Source organism: Prionailurus bengalensis, chromosome A3, assembly GCF_016509475.1.
Source record: "Prionailurus bengalensis isolate Pbe53 chromosome A3, Fcat_Pben_1.1_paternal_pri, whole genome shotgun sequence".
NCBI classification, from domain to species: Eukaryota; Metazoa; Chordata; class Mammalia; order Carnivora; family Felidae; genus Prionailurus; species Prionailurus bengalensis.
In genome coordinates, this window is record NC_057354.1 from 61133807 (window position 1) to 61151371 (window position 17565).

Sequence of the window (17565 nt, forward strand, 5' to 3'; positions counted from 1 at the left end):
CGTTCCCAACCCCAGGGCTAGGTAACCACTAATCTACTTTCTGTCTCCATATACTTGCCTTTGGGGACATTTCTTATAAATAGAGTCATAAAATATGTGTTCTTTTGTAGGTAGCTTTCTTTCACCGAGCATAGTGTTTTTGAGAATCATCTCTGCTATCGCATCGGTATTTTTAAGTCTATTTTTAATAGATTTAATAGATTTAAAATACACACAACAAAATCTGCCATCCTAGCCATTTTTAAGTATACAGTTTGGCAGTGTTAAGAATATTTGCACTGTTGTGCAAACTGACCTCCAGAGTTTCTGCAGTTTTATTCTGAAAGTTTCTCTTACCTCACTGTGTTGCTGGAACCATTTTGAGCCTACCGTTCTTAAGTCTTTTTATTACATAAATTATTCTATGCTTGAATCTTCTTTACGTGTTTACACATTAATAGATTTTGTGTTTGAGACCACAGCTAAGACCTTGACGTATATTTTAAAGAAACGCAAGAGGCTTAAGTGGAAATCCAAACTCATTTCTCATGTTTCTGTTTGTTTTGTCTTCTTTCCAGCGGCTCAGTCTGCAGTGATGACGGAGAAAGAATTGCATCAGCTGAAGAGAGCCAGTTATGCCAGTGCAGATCAGCCATCCTGGATGGAACTTGCCAGAAAGAAATCTCAAGCTTGGAGTGACATGCCCCAAATTATAAAATAGGCTGACAGCCTGCTGCTAAAGAACGTCCACTACCTTGACGGGTCACTTACTTAAAAACTGCCAGTGAATCAAGGCAAACAAACTGTGAAACCGAAGAGTGATTTTATCAAGTTATGGGAGAGCGAGCCTGGGGAAGAGGAAGGAACCAGGCCAACAAAGACAGACACACAGCCACAATCCTGGGCCAGAGGTGCCCTAAAACAAGAGCACCATTGAAAAGGGCCAGGCACAAGGTCCTGTGCCCAAAGGTATGAATGTGAGTCTTTGAGAATTGCCTTGATGAAGAGGGCTTGGCAGGAAGAAAACAGAAGTGAGCAGTGAAAGCCTTAGTCGGAAGCTCCTGCAAGGACAAAGGGGAAGGTCTTCCAGGAGAACGTGTGTCTGTGCTTCCACCTGAGGTCAACTTGTGTCTCCGGGTGTGGTCTTGCCTGTGGATCCTGTCTTCTTTCAATGTTTACTATTAGGCATGACATTTTTGGTAAAACAGGGATGCCGTTTCCAAGAGCAGCTATTAAACAGTTTTCCTGAAGACAGTCTCTCTAAGAAGGAGCAGAAGGAACATAGCCGGGTTCATCAATTCATAGACTGTTTCCAAAAATAATTTTTAAACTTTTCCACAAGGCATCTGTGTCCTTAACCATTGCACAATGCATTGCCTGTTCAATAAAAATTTCAAACATGCCTCTGTCCTATGTGTAAATGTTCTTTCTAGTCACACTTGGAGAATGTCCTCCAGCAGTGAGTGAAATGCGATGTGTGGAGTTTCAGTTAGTATATGTATCATTCAGAGTCTCAGTTGGGTTGATTTGGGGGTTTGGGTTTTTTGAGATTCTTTTTTTCCAATAAAATTTTCAGTGTTTATTTTTGGAAATCAGAAGATAATGTAGGGTTTTTTTTTTCTATCTTCATCTACTTGGTGCAACATCTTAAAACATAAAATTTCTAAAAAAGTTGTAATTCTTTAGCATCTAATTAATCTAACCTGCACATTTCTACCGAAAACTAGGTTATCAGTGTATTAGCCAGGATGACCCATGAATGTAGAATGTGGAAAGGCCAGCAGAGGAAGAACATATATTTAGGAACTCAGAATTGTGTCTCAGTTATATAATACCTCTATTTTTAAAAATATTTCCAATTTGTTCCTTTGAACAAACTCATCTTCATAGGAATATGTGCGCCTGGGGGCATTCAGCCACCAAAATCAGTGAGACTTTATAGGTATTATAATTTGATTTTATACACCCTAAGTTCTACTTTCATTGTATTCTCTATCCTTGTAATTATTTTTCTAGCTGTTAGAACTACACAACGTGATTAAGCCTGCCTTTATTGGAAAAGTCCTGGGATAGCTTTATTCCTAACCAAATTGATTTATTAATTTCATTCTGAGAACATCAATACTGAATGCCATGGTGAATGTGTGCTCTAAACAAGAACTCTGTCCATCTAGAATTGCTCCAAAAGCTTAGACATGAATAGTTTTAACTAGAAAATATTTTGGTGGCTAGGATTAACCCAAACCATCATTTCCCCTATTAGCCGGACATTTCAGATGAACAATTTTGAGGCAGCGGATTTTACCATTAGATCAAAAATATTTGGTTCAGTTTTATTCAAATAGAGAGGTTTGTATTCTCTGTGTGTCTCAGGACTTGGTCTCATTCTCTCTGGTACCTGGTAAGTTAGAAGGGTATAGATTGTTAAGACACTGGGAGAATTCACTGGGGGATGGCTCTGTATCTGTCACCCCCCTGCATGAAGGTTGTGATCTTCTGCCATAACAAGAGAAACTTAAACAGTGGTGAAAATATGGAGATACTGTGTGAAGTCTAGAGTGGCCTCAGAGATGGTAGTCTGCAGGGAATCGCCAAATTTGGTTTACCTAGAAGAAAGAGTGAACTATTATTGAGTGCCTCCTGTGTGCCAGGCCCTGCTCTCAGTGATTCATATGTGTTATTTTTAATTCTCTCCACAATCCTATGGGAGTAAGTACTTGTCTCCATTTTGCAGATGAGGAAACTGAGGCACATTAAGGTTACGGTCACCTGTCCAAGATCTCACAAGTGAGTACCTCGTAAATGACTCTAGTCTTTCAACCCTACCCTTCAGTGATGTCCCCATTTATTTTTTATTTTATTTTAAAGAGAGCACAAGCAGGGGAGAGGGGCAGACAGAGAGATAGAACCTTAAGCAGACTCTATGCTCAGTGTGGAACCTGATGCAGGACTCAATCCCATGACCCTGGGATCATGACCTGAGTCAAAATCAAGAGTCAGGTGCTCAACTGACTGGGCCACCCAGGGGCCCCTCCCCATTTTTAAAAAGCATTAGCATGGTGAGTCTGTGTCCTTAAAAGCATAATATAGATAAGGGGACTATGCGGGATCTTATGTGGCTGTAGACTGAATGTTTTCATCTCCCCAATATTCATGTTAAATCCTGATGTCCAGTGTGATGGTATCAGGAGGTGGGATCTTTTGGGAGGTGATTAGGTCTTAAAGGTGGATCCTTCATGAATGGGTTTAGTGCCCTTATAAGAGAGTTCCCAGAGATCTCCCTGCTCCTTCCACCATGTGAGGGCACATCAATAAAATGGTTGTCTATGAACCAAGAAGTGGGCTCTCATTAGACACTGGATCTGCCAGTGCCCTGACCTTAGACTTCCCAGACTCCATCCACATCAGTAAGAAAGAAATTTCTATTGTTTACAAACTACCCAGTTTATGGTGTTCTGTTACAGTAGCCATAACAGACTAAGACATGTGTCCTGGAGACAAGTACATACATACTGCATGATGCTTCCCTGGGTGACCACATTCACCCTTATCCTTCAGTTCCTAAGAGGGACTGGAGAGAGTATGAGGGTTCTTTTGTTTTGTAATTTTTAATCATGAGTACCTTCATGAACTATGAGATGTTTTCATTACCCTGAGGAACAAATGGATAATAGGCCTTAGAGTTGTGGGGAAGGAGCACTAAAATAAATAAACATGAAACATGAGAAAAACATGGGAAAACAGCAATACCTGCAATGGTGGGCCATAAAACAGAGGGACTTGGTTGTGGCAGAAAAAAACTATTTGAGAGTGGGTGGTTAGGAAAGGGTTTGCTAAAGAGGTGACCTAGTTATAAAAATGAACCAGCCTTGCAGAGATCTGGGGGAAAACAGCTAGAGATGACAGCTCTTTAAAGCCCCATGCCCTCCCACCGGGCATGTTCAGGAAGCAGTGTAGTCAGCATGTACAGGACAAGGGGGAGAAGCAGGTGCAGACATCAGGAAACAGTCCGGACCACTTATGGGTGGGGTGGCTGGCAGACCATGTGGGAGATGGATTTTGTTCTAAGTGCTTTGGCAAGTCAGTGAAGAGAAGTGATGGGAGGTGATGTGCTTTACATTTTAAGAAGATGGCTGTAGCTTCTGGGTGAGAATACACCGTATGGGGACACAGGGAAACAGAAAGCTAGAAGCCTATTCCATAGTCCATGTGGGATCATGGTGGTCAAGTCTACAATAATGATGGAGGTGGCAAGAAGTGGATGGATTCAAAATACTTTTTAAAGAGAGTATAAAATCCATAATGCTGGTGGATTTGATTTGGTGTGAGAAGGAAAAGATGAAAGTACAGATGACACCTAGAGTTTTAGTTGGAGCTCCTGGATGAGTGGTGATATCACTTACAGAAATGGAGTGGAGGGAGGATATGCCACAAAAAGGAGGTTGATTTTGGACATTTTTAAAAATTCAATTGTAATTAACATACAGTGTTATGTTAGTTTCATGTGGACAATATAGTGATTCAACAATTCTGTACATTACTCAGTACTCATCAGGATGAATGTACTCTTAATCCCCTTTATTCACCCATCACCCTTCCCTCTGGTAACCAGTTTGTTCTCTATAGTTAAGAGTCTGGTTTTTTGTCTCTTTTTTTCTTTGTTATGTTTGCTTTTTTTCTTAAATTCCACATATGAATGGAATCATATGGTATTTGTCTTTCTGTGACTAACTTATTTCACTTAGCATAATACCATGTAGATCAATCCATGTTGTTCAAATGGCAAGATGTCATTCTTTTTATGGCTCAGTAATATTCCATTGTGTGTGTGTGTGTGTATCTCACATCTCCTTTATCCATTCATCTATGGATGGATGGACACCTGGGCTGCTTCCATATCTTGGCTATTATAAATAATGCTGCAATATATATAGGTGTGCATATATCTTTTAGAATTAGTGTTTTTGTTTTCTTTGGATAAATAAATATCCACTAGTAGAATTACTGGATCATATGGTAGTTCTATTTTGGATTTTCCAAGGAACCTCCATACTGTTTTCCACAGTGACTGCACTAGCTTTCATTCCCACCAACAGTGCGCCAGGGTTCCTTTTCCTCTACATCCTTGCCAACACTTGTTATTTCTTGTATTTTTGATAGTAGCCATTCTGACAGGTGTGATGTGATATCTCATTGTGGTTTTGATTTGAATTTCCCTGATGATGAGTGATGTTGAGCATCTTTTCATGTATCTGCTGGCCATCTGTATGTCTTGTTTGGAAAAATGTCTATTCATGTCTTCTGCCCATTTTTAAATTGGATTATTTGTTTTTTTTGGTATTGAGTTATAGAAGTTCTTCATATATTTTGGATATTAATATCCTATCAGTTATGTCATTTACAAATATCTTCTATTCAGTAGGTTGTCTCTTTGTTTTGTTGATGGTTTCCTTCACTGTGCAACAGTTTTTATTTTGATGTAGTCAATAGTTTAATTTTGCTTTTGTTCCCCTTGCTGGAGGAGACATTGTTAGAAAAATATTTCTACACCTGATGTCAAAGAGATCACTGCCTATGTTTTCTTCTAGAAATTTTATGGTTTCAGGTCTCACATGTGGATCTTTAATCCATTTTGAGTTCATTTTTGTGTATGGTGTAAGAAAGTGGTACAGTTTCATTCTTTTGCTGGTAGCTGTTCAGTTTTCCCAATATGATCTGTGGAAGAGATTGCCTTTTTCCCATTATATGGTCACCTCCTTTGTTGTATGATTTTGGACATCTTAAATTTGAGATTCCCATTAAACAACTAAATGGAAACACAAAATAAAGTTATACAGTTGGAAATGATCAGCATGGGATGATTTAGATGGGATAGGAATTCAGGGGTCTGGAAGAGGAAGAGAAGGGTCTCAGAATTGATCCTAGGACACAGCAACACTTAGGGATTTAGAGACAGGAGCCAGCAAAGGAGGCAGGAAGGGTCTCTGAAGGAGGAGGAAAAGCAGGCAAGAGAAGAAAGTGCTGGAAGGAAGAGGGAGAACTCAGCTGTGTAGGCTGGGATCTTGGAGATCCAGCCAGATGGGAATGAGAGTGACCATTGGGAATGAGAGTTATAGGTGACCTTGACAAGAGCAATTTCAGTGGAGTGTTAGGGACAGAAGCGCAAATAGTCAAGGGCAGCTAGCCTATTGAGACATCAGCTATGTTCAACTTGCAAAATGTTACTGTGTATGGTAGAAGAAATGGAAGTAGAGGGGACGAGGGGCATATGGCAACAGAGCATTTGTTTGTTCATTGTTTGTTAGAAAAGACAAACAAGAGTGTGTTTATATGTGGATGGGAGTCAATGTGTAGGAGGAAAGAAGGGAATATTGTGGAAGCAGGTCTTTCTGAAGTACACCTTGCCTTTCAGCGCTTCCCACAAGGATGAATGCCTACACCTGTAGGCTGCCTTTGGTCCTAGAAACAGGAGCCCCAGGTTTTGATCCAGCTGTCAAGGGAGACCCAGGGTGATGGATATATCCTGGGTGTGTTCTTCCCCTGCTTTCCCTGGTCTTCCATTCCCACAGCCCCCTTCATACTTGAGACTCATGCATTTATGTTGTTGTCTTTTCCCAGAACTTGACTCTTGGCGGTCTGCAGAAGAAATCTAGGCACACCTGGCATTCTTTGCCTTGGTCATGTCTATTAAATATTTGATGGTGGAGTCACACAGTGTAGACCAATCCCGGAAGACATAACCCCTCCCCAGCTTCCTAGTTCCATTGTCCACCCCCACCATCAGGACAAATTTCTCTTGGTTGTCTCAACCACATCAGGCCTATCTTCTTCACTCACAGTCATATACCACTCCAAGAGGCTTAACAGAATTTCTTCAAAACAAATGGAGTCATTTTGCTAAGGGAAATTTTGATGAATACATTTTTTTCCACTTGATTCAATCCTATCCTTTGATTAATGTTTAAAACCACCAGCAGCAGGATCCTGGGAAGTTCTTGTGACTCCACCCATCCTGAGTTGTCACACCTCGCTCCTCAAAGCATCCATATTATCGGACTCAGTATAAAGCCCTGGAGATACTCTCCCTCTCGACTTCATATAGGTTTGAATAAGTCTCTCCCTAAGACCACAGTCACTGTCTCCGCTTGAGTAAGGCTGCCAATTGGAGAATAACCAAGGCTCCCTCATCCACACTGAGGGAGAACACTCATCTGTTTCATAGGACACAAGTCATCGAGAAGAAGAAAAAAATAAAAAACATAATACATAAATACATGTGCCCGTGAAATTTTAAGAAAAATACAATCAGTGAGGTGGGCTCTAGATTTGCAACAGTTTTAAATGGAAGACAGAGGAATAAAGAAAAAATGGAAAAATTAATTTCTTTATATTAAATCCTAAGAGAAGACAATAGGGAAATATTTCTATGGCAGCTGCAGTGGCTTCAAAATATGTCTACAAATTCTTTGAAATTCTGCCTTCAAAAGTGGAGCCTAATTCCCCTTCCCTTGAGTGTGAGATGGGCTTTGTGCCCACTTATAACTGTAGATAATGTAGCAGAAATGAGCATGTAATACTTATGAAGCAAGGTAATGAAAGACATTGCTACTTTTACCTTTTGGACTGTTCTCTCTGAGAGAAGCCTGTCACCATGTCTTGAGGACACTCAAACAGCCTGTGGAGAAGCCCATCGAGAAGGAACCAAGACCTCCTATTATGGGCTGAATTGTATCTCTCTAAAGTTGTATGTTGAAGTCCTAACCCCATTCCCAGTATGTCAGAATGTGACTGTATTTGGAGACAAGAAATTTAAAGAGGTAATTAAATTTTGGAGCACCTGGGTGGCTCAGTTGGTTAAGTGTCCGACTCTTGATTTCGGCTCAGGTCATGGTCTTGCAGTTCATGAGTTTGAACCCCATGTTGGGATTTGAACTGCTTGGATTTCTCTCTCTCTCTGTCTCTGTCTCTGTCTCTGTCTCTCTCTCTCTCTCAAAATAAACTTTAAAAAAGAGGTAATTAAGTTTAAATGAGGTAATCAGGGTGGGCCTGAATCCAATATGACTGGTGTCTTTATAAGAAGAGGAAGTTTGGACACAGATACACACAAAGGGAAGACCATGTAACAACACAGGGAGAAGATGACCATCTACAAACCAAAGAATGAGGCCTCAGAAGAAATCAAACATGCCAACACCTTGATCTCAGACTTCCACCCTCCAGAACTGTGAGAAAACACATTTCTGTTGTTTAAACCACTTAGTCTGTGATGCTGTGTTGACAGCAGTCCCAGAAACTAACACTGCCCATCAATCACCAGCACCAGCTTGCCAGCCATTTGAATGAGCCACCTTAGAATTGGCCTCTATGGCCCTAGTCAAGCCTCCAGATGAGTGCAGCCCAGCTGACATACTGACTGCAACCTCACGCAAGATCCCAGGCCCAACTGTCTAGTGAGGCTGCTCCCAATCCTGGCCCACTGAAATTGTCGGCTGACAAATGTTGAATACAGTTTTAAGCTACTACATTTTGAAGTTACATAGTAACCGGTACCTAATACAGCAGTTTCATATACTTTTTCTGGGTCTGAAAGTGAAAAGTCCCTAATTGTTTTAAAGTTTGTATTTTCCTTGAGGTTAAGAATGTAACCATAAGCACAGTGTGAGAGATTTTTACTTAACGCCTCCCAAATTGCAGTCTGTCTTAGGGTCTGTAGCAGAGATAGCTGGGGTGGGGAGTGGGCTACACTAAAGACCTGTGAGACCCTTGCATAGTTTGAAGTTGTTTCTAGAAACAGATGTCCAGCCAGAGACTACATGTCCAGCCTCAGCCATCTCCTACCCAACACATACATCTACCTACACTGGGACCCTGTTGTTGAGTTCTGTCTAATGGACTGAGTGGCAGTGATGTGTGTCCCACACACAAAGCCCTAACTTTCTAGAGAGAGTTCAGGGGGAAATAACCAACATGGCAAGGAAGTGTCCTGTGCAAGAGACTTTGGAGAAAGAAGGAGTTTAGCTCAGAAAAACCAAGGGGAGGCAGGAGAGGTATCTTCAGATGTTTGAAGAAAGAATTGACTTATTCTGTTTAATTCCCCAGGGAACAAACCAGGACCAGAAATGAAAGTTCAAGAGAAGCACAAAGAAATGTTCTAACTCATTGTCCAGCATGGGACAGGATGTCAGTCAGGAGTGATCTCCCCAACACTCAAAGTGAGCAAGCTGAGAGAGGATGGCCATCACTCTGGGATGCTGTCCAGACCTTCACCCTGGAAAGGAGTTTGGATCAGGCAGCTTCCCCAGACTAGAGATACTCTGTATTTACAACATGTAGTTGTCTGAGGCAGGGCCTTTTACATTAGTTTTGTAATGTAATTACATTACATTGCTCTTAATACTAATTATTACCAAGAAGTAATCATCCATAAAATGATCCAAATGGGCTTTTATGCAGAATGTAGTTGTCCAGAGTGCTCTGAAAGCTTTTTATTACCAGAAGAAGGAAGCCATGCAGAACCAGCTAGTCAGAAGATGGGGCCTTCCCAGTCCCTCCCGACAGATGAACATGATGGGGGGAGGAATGCAGATCAGCTTCTCCAGCCGCACTCCTGAATCGTCCTGTCAGTTCTATTTAACTCCCATGTGGAGGGAAATATTTATTCCTTGGAAGACGAAAATCATCTCTGGTGAATAGGCTTTTTAGGACCAAATAGCAGAAATAATGCAGGCTGAATGCATGCATTTTGGGTGATAGCACAGGTGCTCAGGCAGTGACTGACATTTACTTTATATGCATTGTCTAGCTTCCTTCCTGCCTTCTCCATAGGGAAATTATCCTTATTAGCATGGAAATAAAGGAGAGATATGTTTGTGATGCCCAGAAGATTATTAAAAACAACAACAGTCAGGCTGGTGGTTGGGGTGTGCTGGAGGAGTTTGCTTATTAACATCACCTAAGAGCACCCTGAAGTATTTGCAGAGAGACCAGAGGCCTCCAGACTTGCACGCCTATGAGCACGAGCTGCCCTCCCTGCCAGGTGGCTAGTTTGACAATTGCTATTACATTTGCAGAAAAACAAATTCAACATTTAGCCCACTATTCAATGAAGAACAACTTGCATCTGAAAGATTCCCCACAAGGAAAAGAATTCCAGTATCAAACTTAGGAAAATGCAGAATTGCTACGGAGACAAAGACAACCAGAGGCAAATCACTAGGGAGTCATTTAGACAAAATAAAGCCAATCTTTCAGAAGCTGAAGCCTTTAAATTTAGATGCCCCATCTTTTTTTCCCAAAGGTAGGGGAGGAGGGAAATGATCAGATTGTTTTCACTATCACCCACCCCTGCCACCTCATCTACCATCTTGTCTGTAAGGATCAGACACTTCCACTGGGTGGGCTGCCCAGGCTCCCATGAGGCCAGAGCAGGAGGAGAGTTTGGATGCCTACAACCACAGAGTATAGCAACTCTCACAGTGCCACCCTCTCCTTGACTGAATTACCATGTCCTTTCAGATCTCCGAGCACAGGAAGAGCTTACAAAGGATGTGGGGCCAAGCACTAAACTCGAAGTGGCCAAATTAGGAGCCAGCTTTCCTGGTAGTGGCTGGAGTCAGACATGTGCTGGGTCACCTAGTGAACTTGGAGGTTCCAGCAGCTCCAGCCCTTAAAGTCTATGGTTCTGTGCATCTACGGGACACTTCTGCACTGGCCGTAGCTGGTTTCCAGACACTCTCTTCTATTTATGATCTCTTCCCATAAGGCACTGGATTTGCAAGTTGTTACAGGCTTAACTGCATCCCCCCAAATTCATTGGTGGAAGTCCTAACCCCCAGTATCTCTGAGTGTGGTTGCAATCGGAGATAGGACTTTTAAAGAGGTAATTAAATTAAATGAGCTCACTAGGGTGAGCCAAAATCCGATATAACTGGTGTCCTAAGAAGAAAAGATTAGGGCACAGACATACACACACACACACACACACACACACACACAGAGAGAGAGAGAGAGAGAGAGAGAGAGAGAGAGAGAGAAGGAAGACCATGTGACAACACAGGGAGACCGCCATCTACAAGCCAAGCAGAGAGGCCTCAGAGGAAACCAATCCTGCTAATACCCTGAACTTGGACTTCTATCCTTCAGAGTTGAGTGAAAATAAATTCCTGTGGTTGTTATGGCAGCCCCCTAGCAAACTAATACACAGTCTAGTGTGATCTATACTTAGGGGTTAGAGTCCAAGTTCACAGTGGTTTGGAAATAAGTATTGAAAAGTAGGAAGTGGAGACTTTCAGGGGCCAACATGGCAGAGAAGTAGGAGGATCCATACTTCCTGCGTCTCTCCAACAAAGAAGGGCAGAAGCCAAAGGACTTTGAACACCAGAGCCTGGGAGGAAAAGAGACTGAATCTACTAGGAAGAAAATGGGAAAGCTGGAAAAAGGATTAGTGAGTAACTACAAACTGGGGGAGATAAAAAAAAAAAAAAGGCCATGGGGCATGGAGGGGAGGGACCCCCTTCTGTGGAGAGACAAAGGGAAGAGAAAGAGAGGCTAGGGAAGTGCAGGACCCTATCTGGACAGGAGAAAGACCGCGGACTGAGACTGAGAGGGATCCGATCTCTAACTGAAGGGCTTTCTTTGGACTGGAGCCGGCTCCCTGTTCGTGCACCTGGGGAGGAGGGGAGCCAGCTCTGGGTGTGGTGGTAGGTCAGGGGCTCAGTCCGCAGTTGGAAAAAGTGGTTCCCTCCTGGGAAGGTTGCGCGATAGCACAGAAACTGCCTAAGTCCGCCACCCCCCGGGGGCGCAGTGTCTGGGCCCAGGGCGCAGTCTGCAGGAGGAAAAGGCAACCATCTCCCTGGAGTGCTGTGGGAAAAGACAAAGTCTGCCTGCATCCGCCACCCCAGGGGCTTGCAGCAGCGAGGGCGGTGGCTCAGTCCACAGTAGAAGGCGGTCCTTCCAGAAGTGTTGTAGTACAGACAAAGCCAGCCGGCCGAACTCAGAGGCACTTACCCAGTGCCAGAGCACACAGAGCAGGACTTTGAATCCTAACCAAGCGCAGGGTCAGGGGAGTTGGCAGAGCGAGAAGGTCTGCCCTATCTGCGCCCGCAGCACAGTGAGGATGACTCGGAGTCCACCGGGTCCAGCTCCATGGAAAATAGACTGGGGGATCACCATTCCCCCCCAATCACCACCACAAAGGCAGGGCCTCAGGGATCACCGCCCCCCTCCCCCTCCACCTCCGGGGCCCATAGTGGAGGTGGGTCCACATTATGCCAAACCACTCCCCTTTGCCCTGGGTAACTGCGTATCCACCGGAGCAGCACAGATCCTGGGGACAGCTCCTCCTGACAAGCGATGCAGCATTGCCTGGATTAACTCTAGGTCAGTTCTGGATTTTTAGGTATTTTCTTTTTTTTAATTTTTTTTTTCAACGTTTATTTATTTTTGGGACAGAGAGAGACAGAGCATGAACGGGGGAGGGGCAGAGAGACAGGGAGACACAGAATCGGAAACAGGCTCCAGGCTCTGAGCCATCAGCCCAGAGCCTGACTCGGGGCTCAAACTCCCTGACCGCGAGATCGTGACCTGGCTGAAGTCGGACGCTTAACCGACTGCGCCACCCAGGCGCCCCATGATTTTTAGGTAGTTTCTATCCACCCCTCAACCTCCCATTCCTCCTCCTTGTCTCTTCCCTCCACTATGCTGGTTACTCTGGTTATTGGTCTGTCTAAACAGACATATTTAATCCATTGTCTTGATACATGTTCTACACCTCCTTCTTTACACTCCTTTTCTCTCTTTATGGAATAATTAAACCATATAGTTTCTCTGTCTGGGTAACTTTATCTTTGTTTCATTTTCCTCTCCTCCTTCATTATTTTCCTTTCTCTCTCTCTGTATTAAGCTTTTTAGTCTCCCTGCCTAGTCCAATGTTTATTTTTTCTCCCCGCCCCCCCACACCGCTTCTGTCATTTCTCTCTTTGTAAGTGCTCTTCTATCAGCACCGCCTCCACCCTCTTCTTTACTTGTAGTTGGTGTTTTGGTGTTTTTTTCTTTTTAGTCTTTAGTTTTTTGTTTTTGTTTATTTGTGTGTTTACATGTTTTTGTCTCCTATTTGTCTGTTTTCCTTTACAGGGATACTCCAAGGAACAAATTAAAGCACATCTGGTGGAGGGGCCAAAATATCACTAAGAGTAGGGTAATACAATAACCAAAGTCACAACAGAGAGCAAGTAACAATCTCCGAAAAAACACCTTCTGAAGAGCCAGGCCCTGGACAGTGTATGACCCTCTTTTAATATAGCAGTGCTCACAGGTGCAGAGCACACGACAAGCTTTTATTTTTTATTTTTATTTTGTTTTAATTTTTCCAAATTTTATTTTTACTTTCATTTTTTTAATATGAAATTTATTGTGAAATTGTTTTCCATACAACACCCGGTGCTCATCCCGACAGGTGCCCCCCTCAATGCCCATCACCCATTTTACCCTCCCTCCCACCCCCATCAACCCTCAGTTTATTCTCAGTTTTTAAGAGTCTCTTATGGTTTGCCTCCCTCCCTCTCTAACTTTTTTTCCCTTCCCCTCCCCCATGGTCTTCTGTTAAGTTTCTCAGGATCCACATAAGAGTGAAAACATATGGTGTCTGTCTTTCCCTATATGACTTATTTCATTTACACAACAAGCTTTTAAAATGCATAAGGGACAGAAAACTAGCCAAAATGATGAAACGGAAGAATTCTCCTCAAAAGAAATTCCAGGAATTAACACCAGCTAATGAAATGATCAAAACCAATTTAAGCAATATAACTGAACAAGAATTTAGAATAATAGTCATAAAATTAATTGCTGGGCTTGAAAAAAGCATACAGGACAGCAGAGAATCTATTGCTACAAAGATCAAGGGACTAAAAAATAGTAATGATGAATTAATAAATGCTATAAATGAGGTGCAAAATAAAATGGAGGTGGCCACACCACAGATTGAAGAGGCAGAGGGGAGAATAATTGAATTAGAAGATAAAATTATGGAAAAAGAGGAAGCTGAGAAAAAGAGAGAGAAAAAAATCCAGGAGTACGAGGGGAGAATTAGAGAACTAAGTGATGCAATCAAATGGAAGAGTATCCATATCATAGGAATTCCAGAAGAAGAGAGAGAGAAAGGGGCTGAAGGTGTACTTGAACAAATCATAGCTAAGAACTTCCTGAATATGGGGAAGGAAACAAGCATTGAAATCCAAGAGGCACAGAGAACTCCCTTCAGATGTAATTTGAATCGATATTCTGCATGACATATCTTAGTGAAACTGGCAAAATACAAGGATAAAGAGAGAATTCTGAAAGCATCTAGGGATAAACGGGCCTTAACATACGAAGGTAGACACATAAAGGTAGTAGCAGACCTATCTACTGACACTTGGCAGGCCAGAAAGGAATGGCAGGAAATCTTCAATGTGATGAACAGAAAAAAGTATGCAGCCAAGAATCCTTTACCCAGCAAGTCTGTCATTCAGAATAGAAGAAGAGATAAAGGTTTTCCCAAACAAGCAAAAACTGAAGTAATTCATCACCACTAAACCAGCCTTACAAGAGATCCTAAGGGGGACTCTGTGAGTGAAATGTTCCAAGGACCACAAAGTACCAGAGACACCACTACAAGCATGAAACCTACAGATATCACAATGACTGTAAACCCATATCTTTCAATAATAACACTGAATGTAAATGGACTAAATACTCCAACCAAAAGACATAGGGTATCAGAATGAATAAAAAAACAAGACCCATCTATTTGCTGTTTACAAGAGACTCATTTGAGACCTGAGGACACCTTCAGATTGAAAGTGAGGGGGTGGAGAACTGTCTATCATGCTACTGGAAGTCAAAAGAAAGCTGGAGTAGCCATACGTAGACAAACTAGACTTTAAAGGCTGTAACTAGAGATGAAGAAGGGCATTATGTAATAAGTACAGGGTCTATCCATCAGGAAGAGCTAACAATTATAAATGTCTATGTGCCGAATTTGGTAGGACCCAAATATATAAAACAATTAATCACAAACATAACCAAGTTTATTGATAAGAATGTGGTAATTTCAGGGGACTTTAATACCCCACTTACAACAAGGGATAGATCATCTAGACAGAATCAATAAAGAAACAAGGGCCCTGAATGATACATTGGATCAGATGGACTTGACAGATATATTTAGAACTCTGCATCCCAAAGCAACAGAATATACTTTCTTCTTGAGTGCACATGGAACATTCTCCAAGATAGATCACATACTGGGTCACAAAACAGCCCTTAACAAGTATAAAAGAATTGAGATCATACCATGCATACTTTCAGACCACAATGCTATGAAACTTGAAATCAACCATAGGAAAACGTCTGGAAAACCTCGAAAGATCATGGAGGTTAAAGAACATCCTACTAAAGAATGAATGGGTCAACCAAGCAATTAGAGAAGAAATTAAAGAATATATGGAAACAAATGACAATGAAAATACATCCAAACGCTTTGGGATGCAGCAAAAGCAGTCCTGAGAGGAAAATACATTGCAATCCAGGCCTATCTCCAGAAACAAGAAAAATCCCAAATACAAAATCTAACAGCATACCTAAACAAAATAGAAGAACAGCGAAGATACCCCAAACCCAGCAGAAGAAGAGAAATAATAAAGATCAGAGCAGAAACAAACAATATAGAGTCTAAAAACACTGTAGAGAAGATCAATGAAACCAAGAGTTGGTTTTTTGAAAAAATAAACAAAATTGATAAACCTCTAGCCAGGCTTCTCAAAAAGAAAAGGAAGATGACCCAAATAGATAAAATCATGAATGAAAATGGAATTATTACAACCAATCCCTCACAAATACAAGCAATTATCAGGGAATACTATGAAAAATTATATGCCAACAAACTGGACAAACTGGAAGAAATGAAAAAATTCCTAAGCACCCACCCACTTCCAAAACTCAAACGGGAAGAAATAGAAAACTTGAACAGACCCATAACCAGCAAAGAAATTGAATCAGTTATCAAAAATATCCCAATAAATAAGGGTCCAGGACCAGATGGCTTCCCTGGGAACTTCTACCAGACATTTAAAGCAGAGATAATGCCTATCCTTCTCAAGCTGTCCAAAAAATAGAAAGGGAAGGAAAACTTCCAGACTCATTCTATGAAGCCACCGTTACTTTGATTCCCAAATCATACAGAGACCCAGCAAAAAAATAGAACTACAGGTCAATATCCCTGATGAATATGGATGCAAAAATTCTCAACAAGATACTAGCAAATCAAATTCAACAGCATATACAAAGAATTATTCACCGTGATCCAGTGGGATTCATTCCTGGGCTGCAGGGATGGTTCAATATTTGTAAATCAATCAGTGTTACATCATATTAATAAAAGAAAAGATAAAAACCATATGATCCTGTCAATCGATGCAGAAAAAGCAATTGACAAAATACATCATCCTTTCTTAATAAAGACCCTAGAGAAAATCAGGATAGAAGGAACATACTTAAACATCATAAAAGCCACTTATGAAAAGCCCACAGCTAACATCATCCTCAATGGGGATAAACTGAGAGCTTTCCCCCTGAGATCAGGAACACGGCAGGGATGTCCACTCTCACTGCTGTTGTTTAACATAGTGTTGGAAGTTCTAGCATCAGCAATCAGACAAAAAAATGAAATCAAAGGCATCAAAATTGGCAAAGATGAAGTCAAGCTTTCACTTTTGCAGATGAAATGATACCATACATGGAAAACCCGATAGACTCCACCAAAAGTCTGCTAGAACTGATACATGAGTTCAGCAAAGTCACAGGATACAAAATTAATGTACAGAAATCAGTTGCATTTTTATACGCCAATAATGAAGCAACAGAAAGACAAATAAAGAAACTGATTCCATTCACAATTGCACCAAGAAGCATAGAATACCTAGGAATAAACCTAACCAAAGATGTAAAAGATCTGTATGCTGAAAACTATAGAAAGCTTATGAAGGAAATTGAGAAGATACAAAGAAATGGAAAAACATTCCATGCTCATGGATTGGAAGAATAAATATTGTTAAAATGTCAATACTACCCAAAGCAATCTACACATTCAATGCAATCCCAATCAAAATTGCACCAGCATTCTTCTCAAAGGTAGAACAAGCAATCCTAAAATTTGTATGGAACCACAAAAGACCCCGAATAGCCAAAGTACTATTGAAGAAGAAAACCAACGTGGGAGGCATCACAATCCCAGACATTAGCCTCTACTACAAAGCTGTAATCATCGAGACAGTATAGTATTGGCACAAAAACAGGTACATAGACCAATGGAATAGAATAGGAACTCCAATATTGGACCTACAAAATTATGGCCAACTAATCTTTGACAAAGCAGGAAAGAATATCCAATGGAAAAATACAGTCTCTTTAACAAATGGTGCTGGGAGAACTGGACAGCAACCTGCAGAAGGATGAAACTAGACCACTTTCTTACACCATTCACAAAAATAAACTCAAAATGGATGAAGGACCTGAATGTGAGACAGGAAGCCATTAAAATCCTAGAGG

General features: G+C 41.5%; 1 protein-coding gene across 3 annotated transcripts in view; it reads left to right on the plus strand.

Annotated features, from left to right (window-relative positions):
- The window catches only part of CRACDL (CRACD like), a 139573-nt gene extending 138192 nt beyond the window's left edge, over positions 1-1381 (plus strand). For all 3 annotated transcript variants that reach the window (XM_043603193.1, XM_043603192.1, XM_043603194.1), the window contains exon 10: positions 558-1381. In XM_043603193.1, coding sequence (XP_043459128.1) covers positions 558-700 — 143 coding nt within the window. In that variant the 3' untranslated portion in view covers positions 701-1381. The remainder of the gene's footprint in view (positions 1-557) is intronic.
- Positions 1382-17565: the final 16184 nt, after the last annotated feature.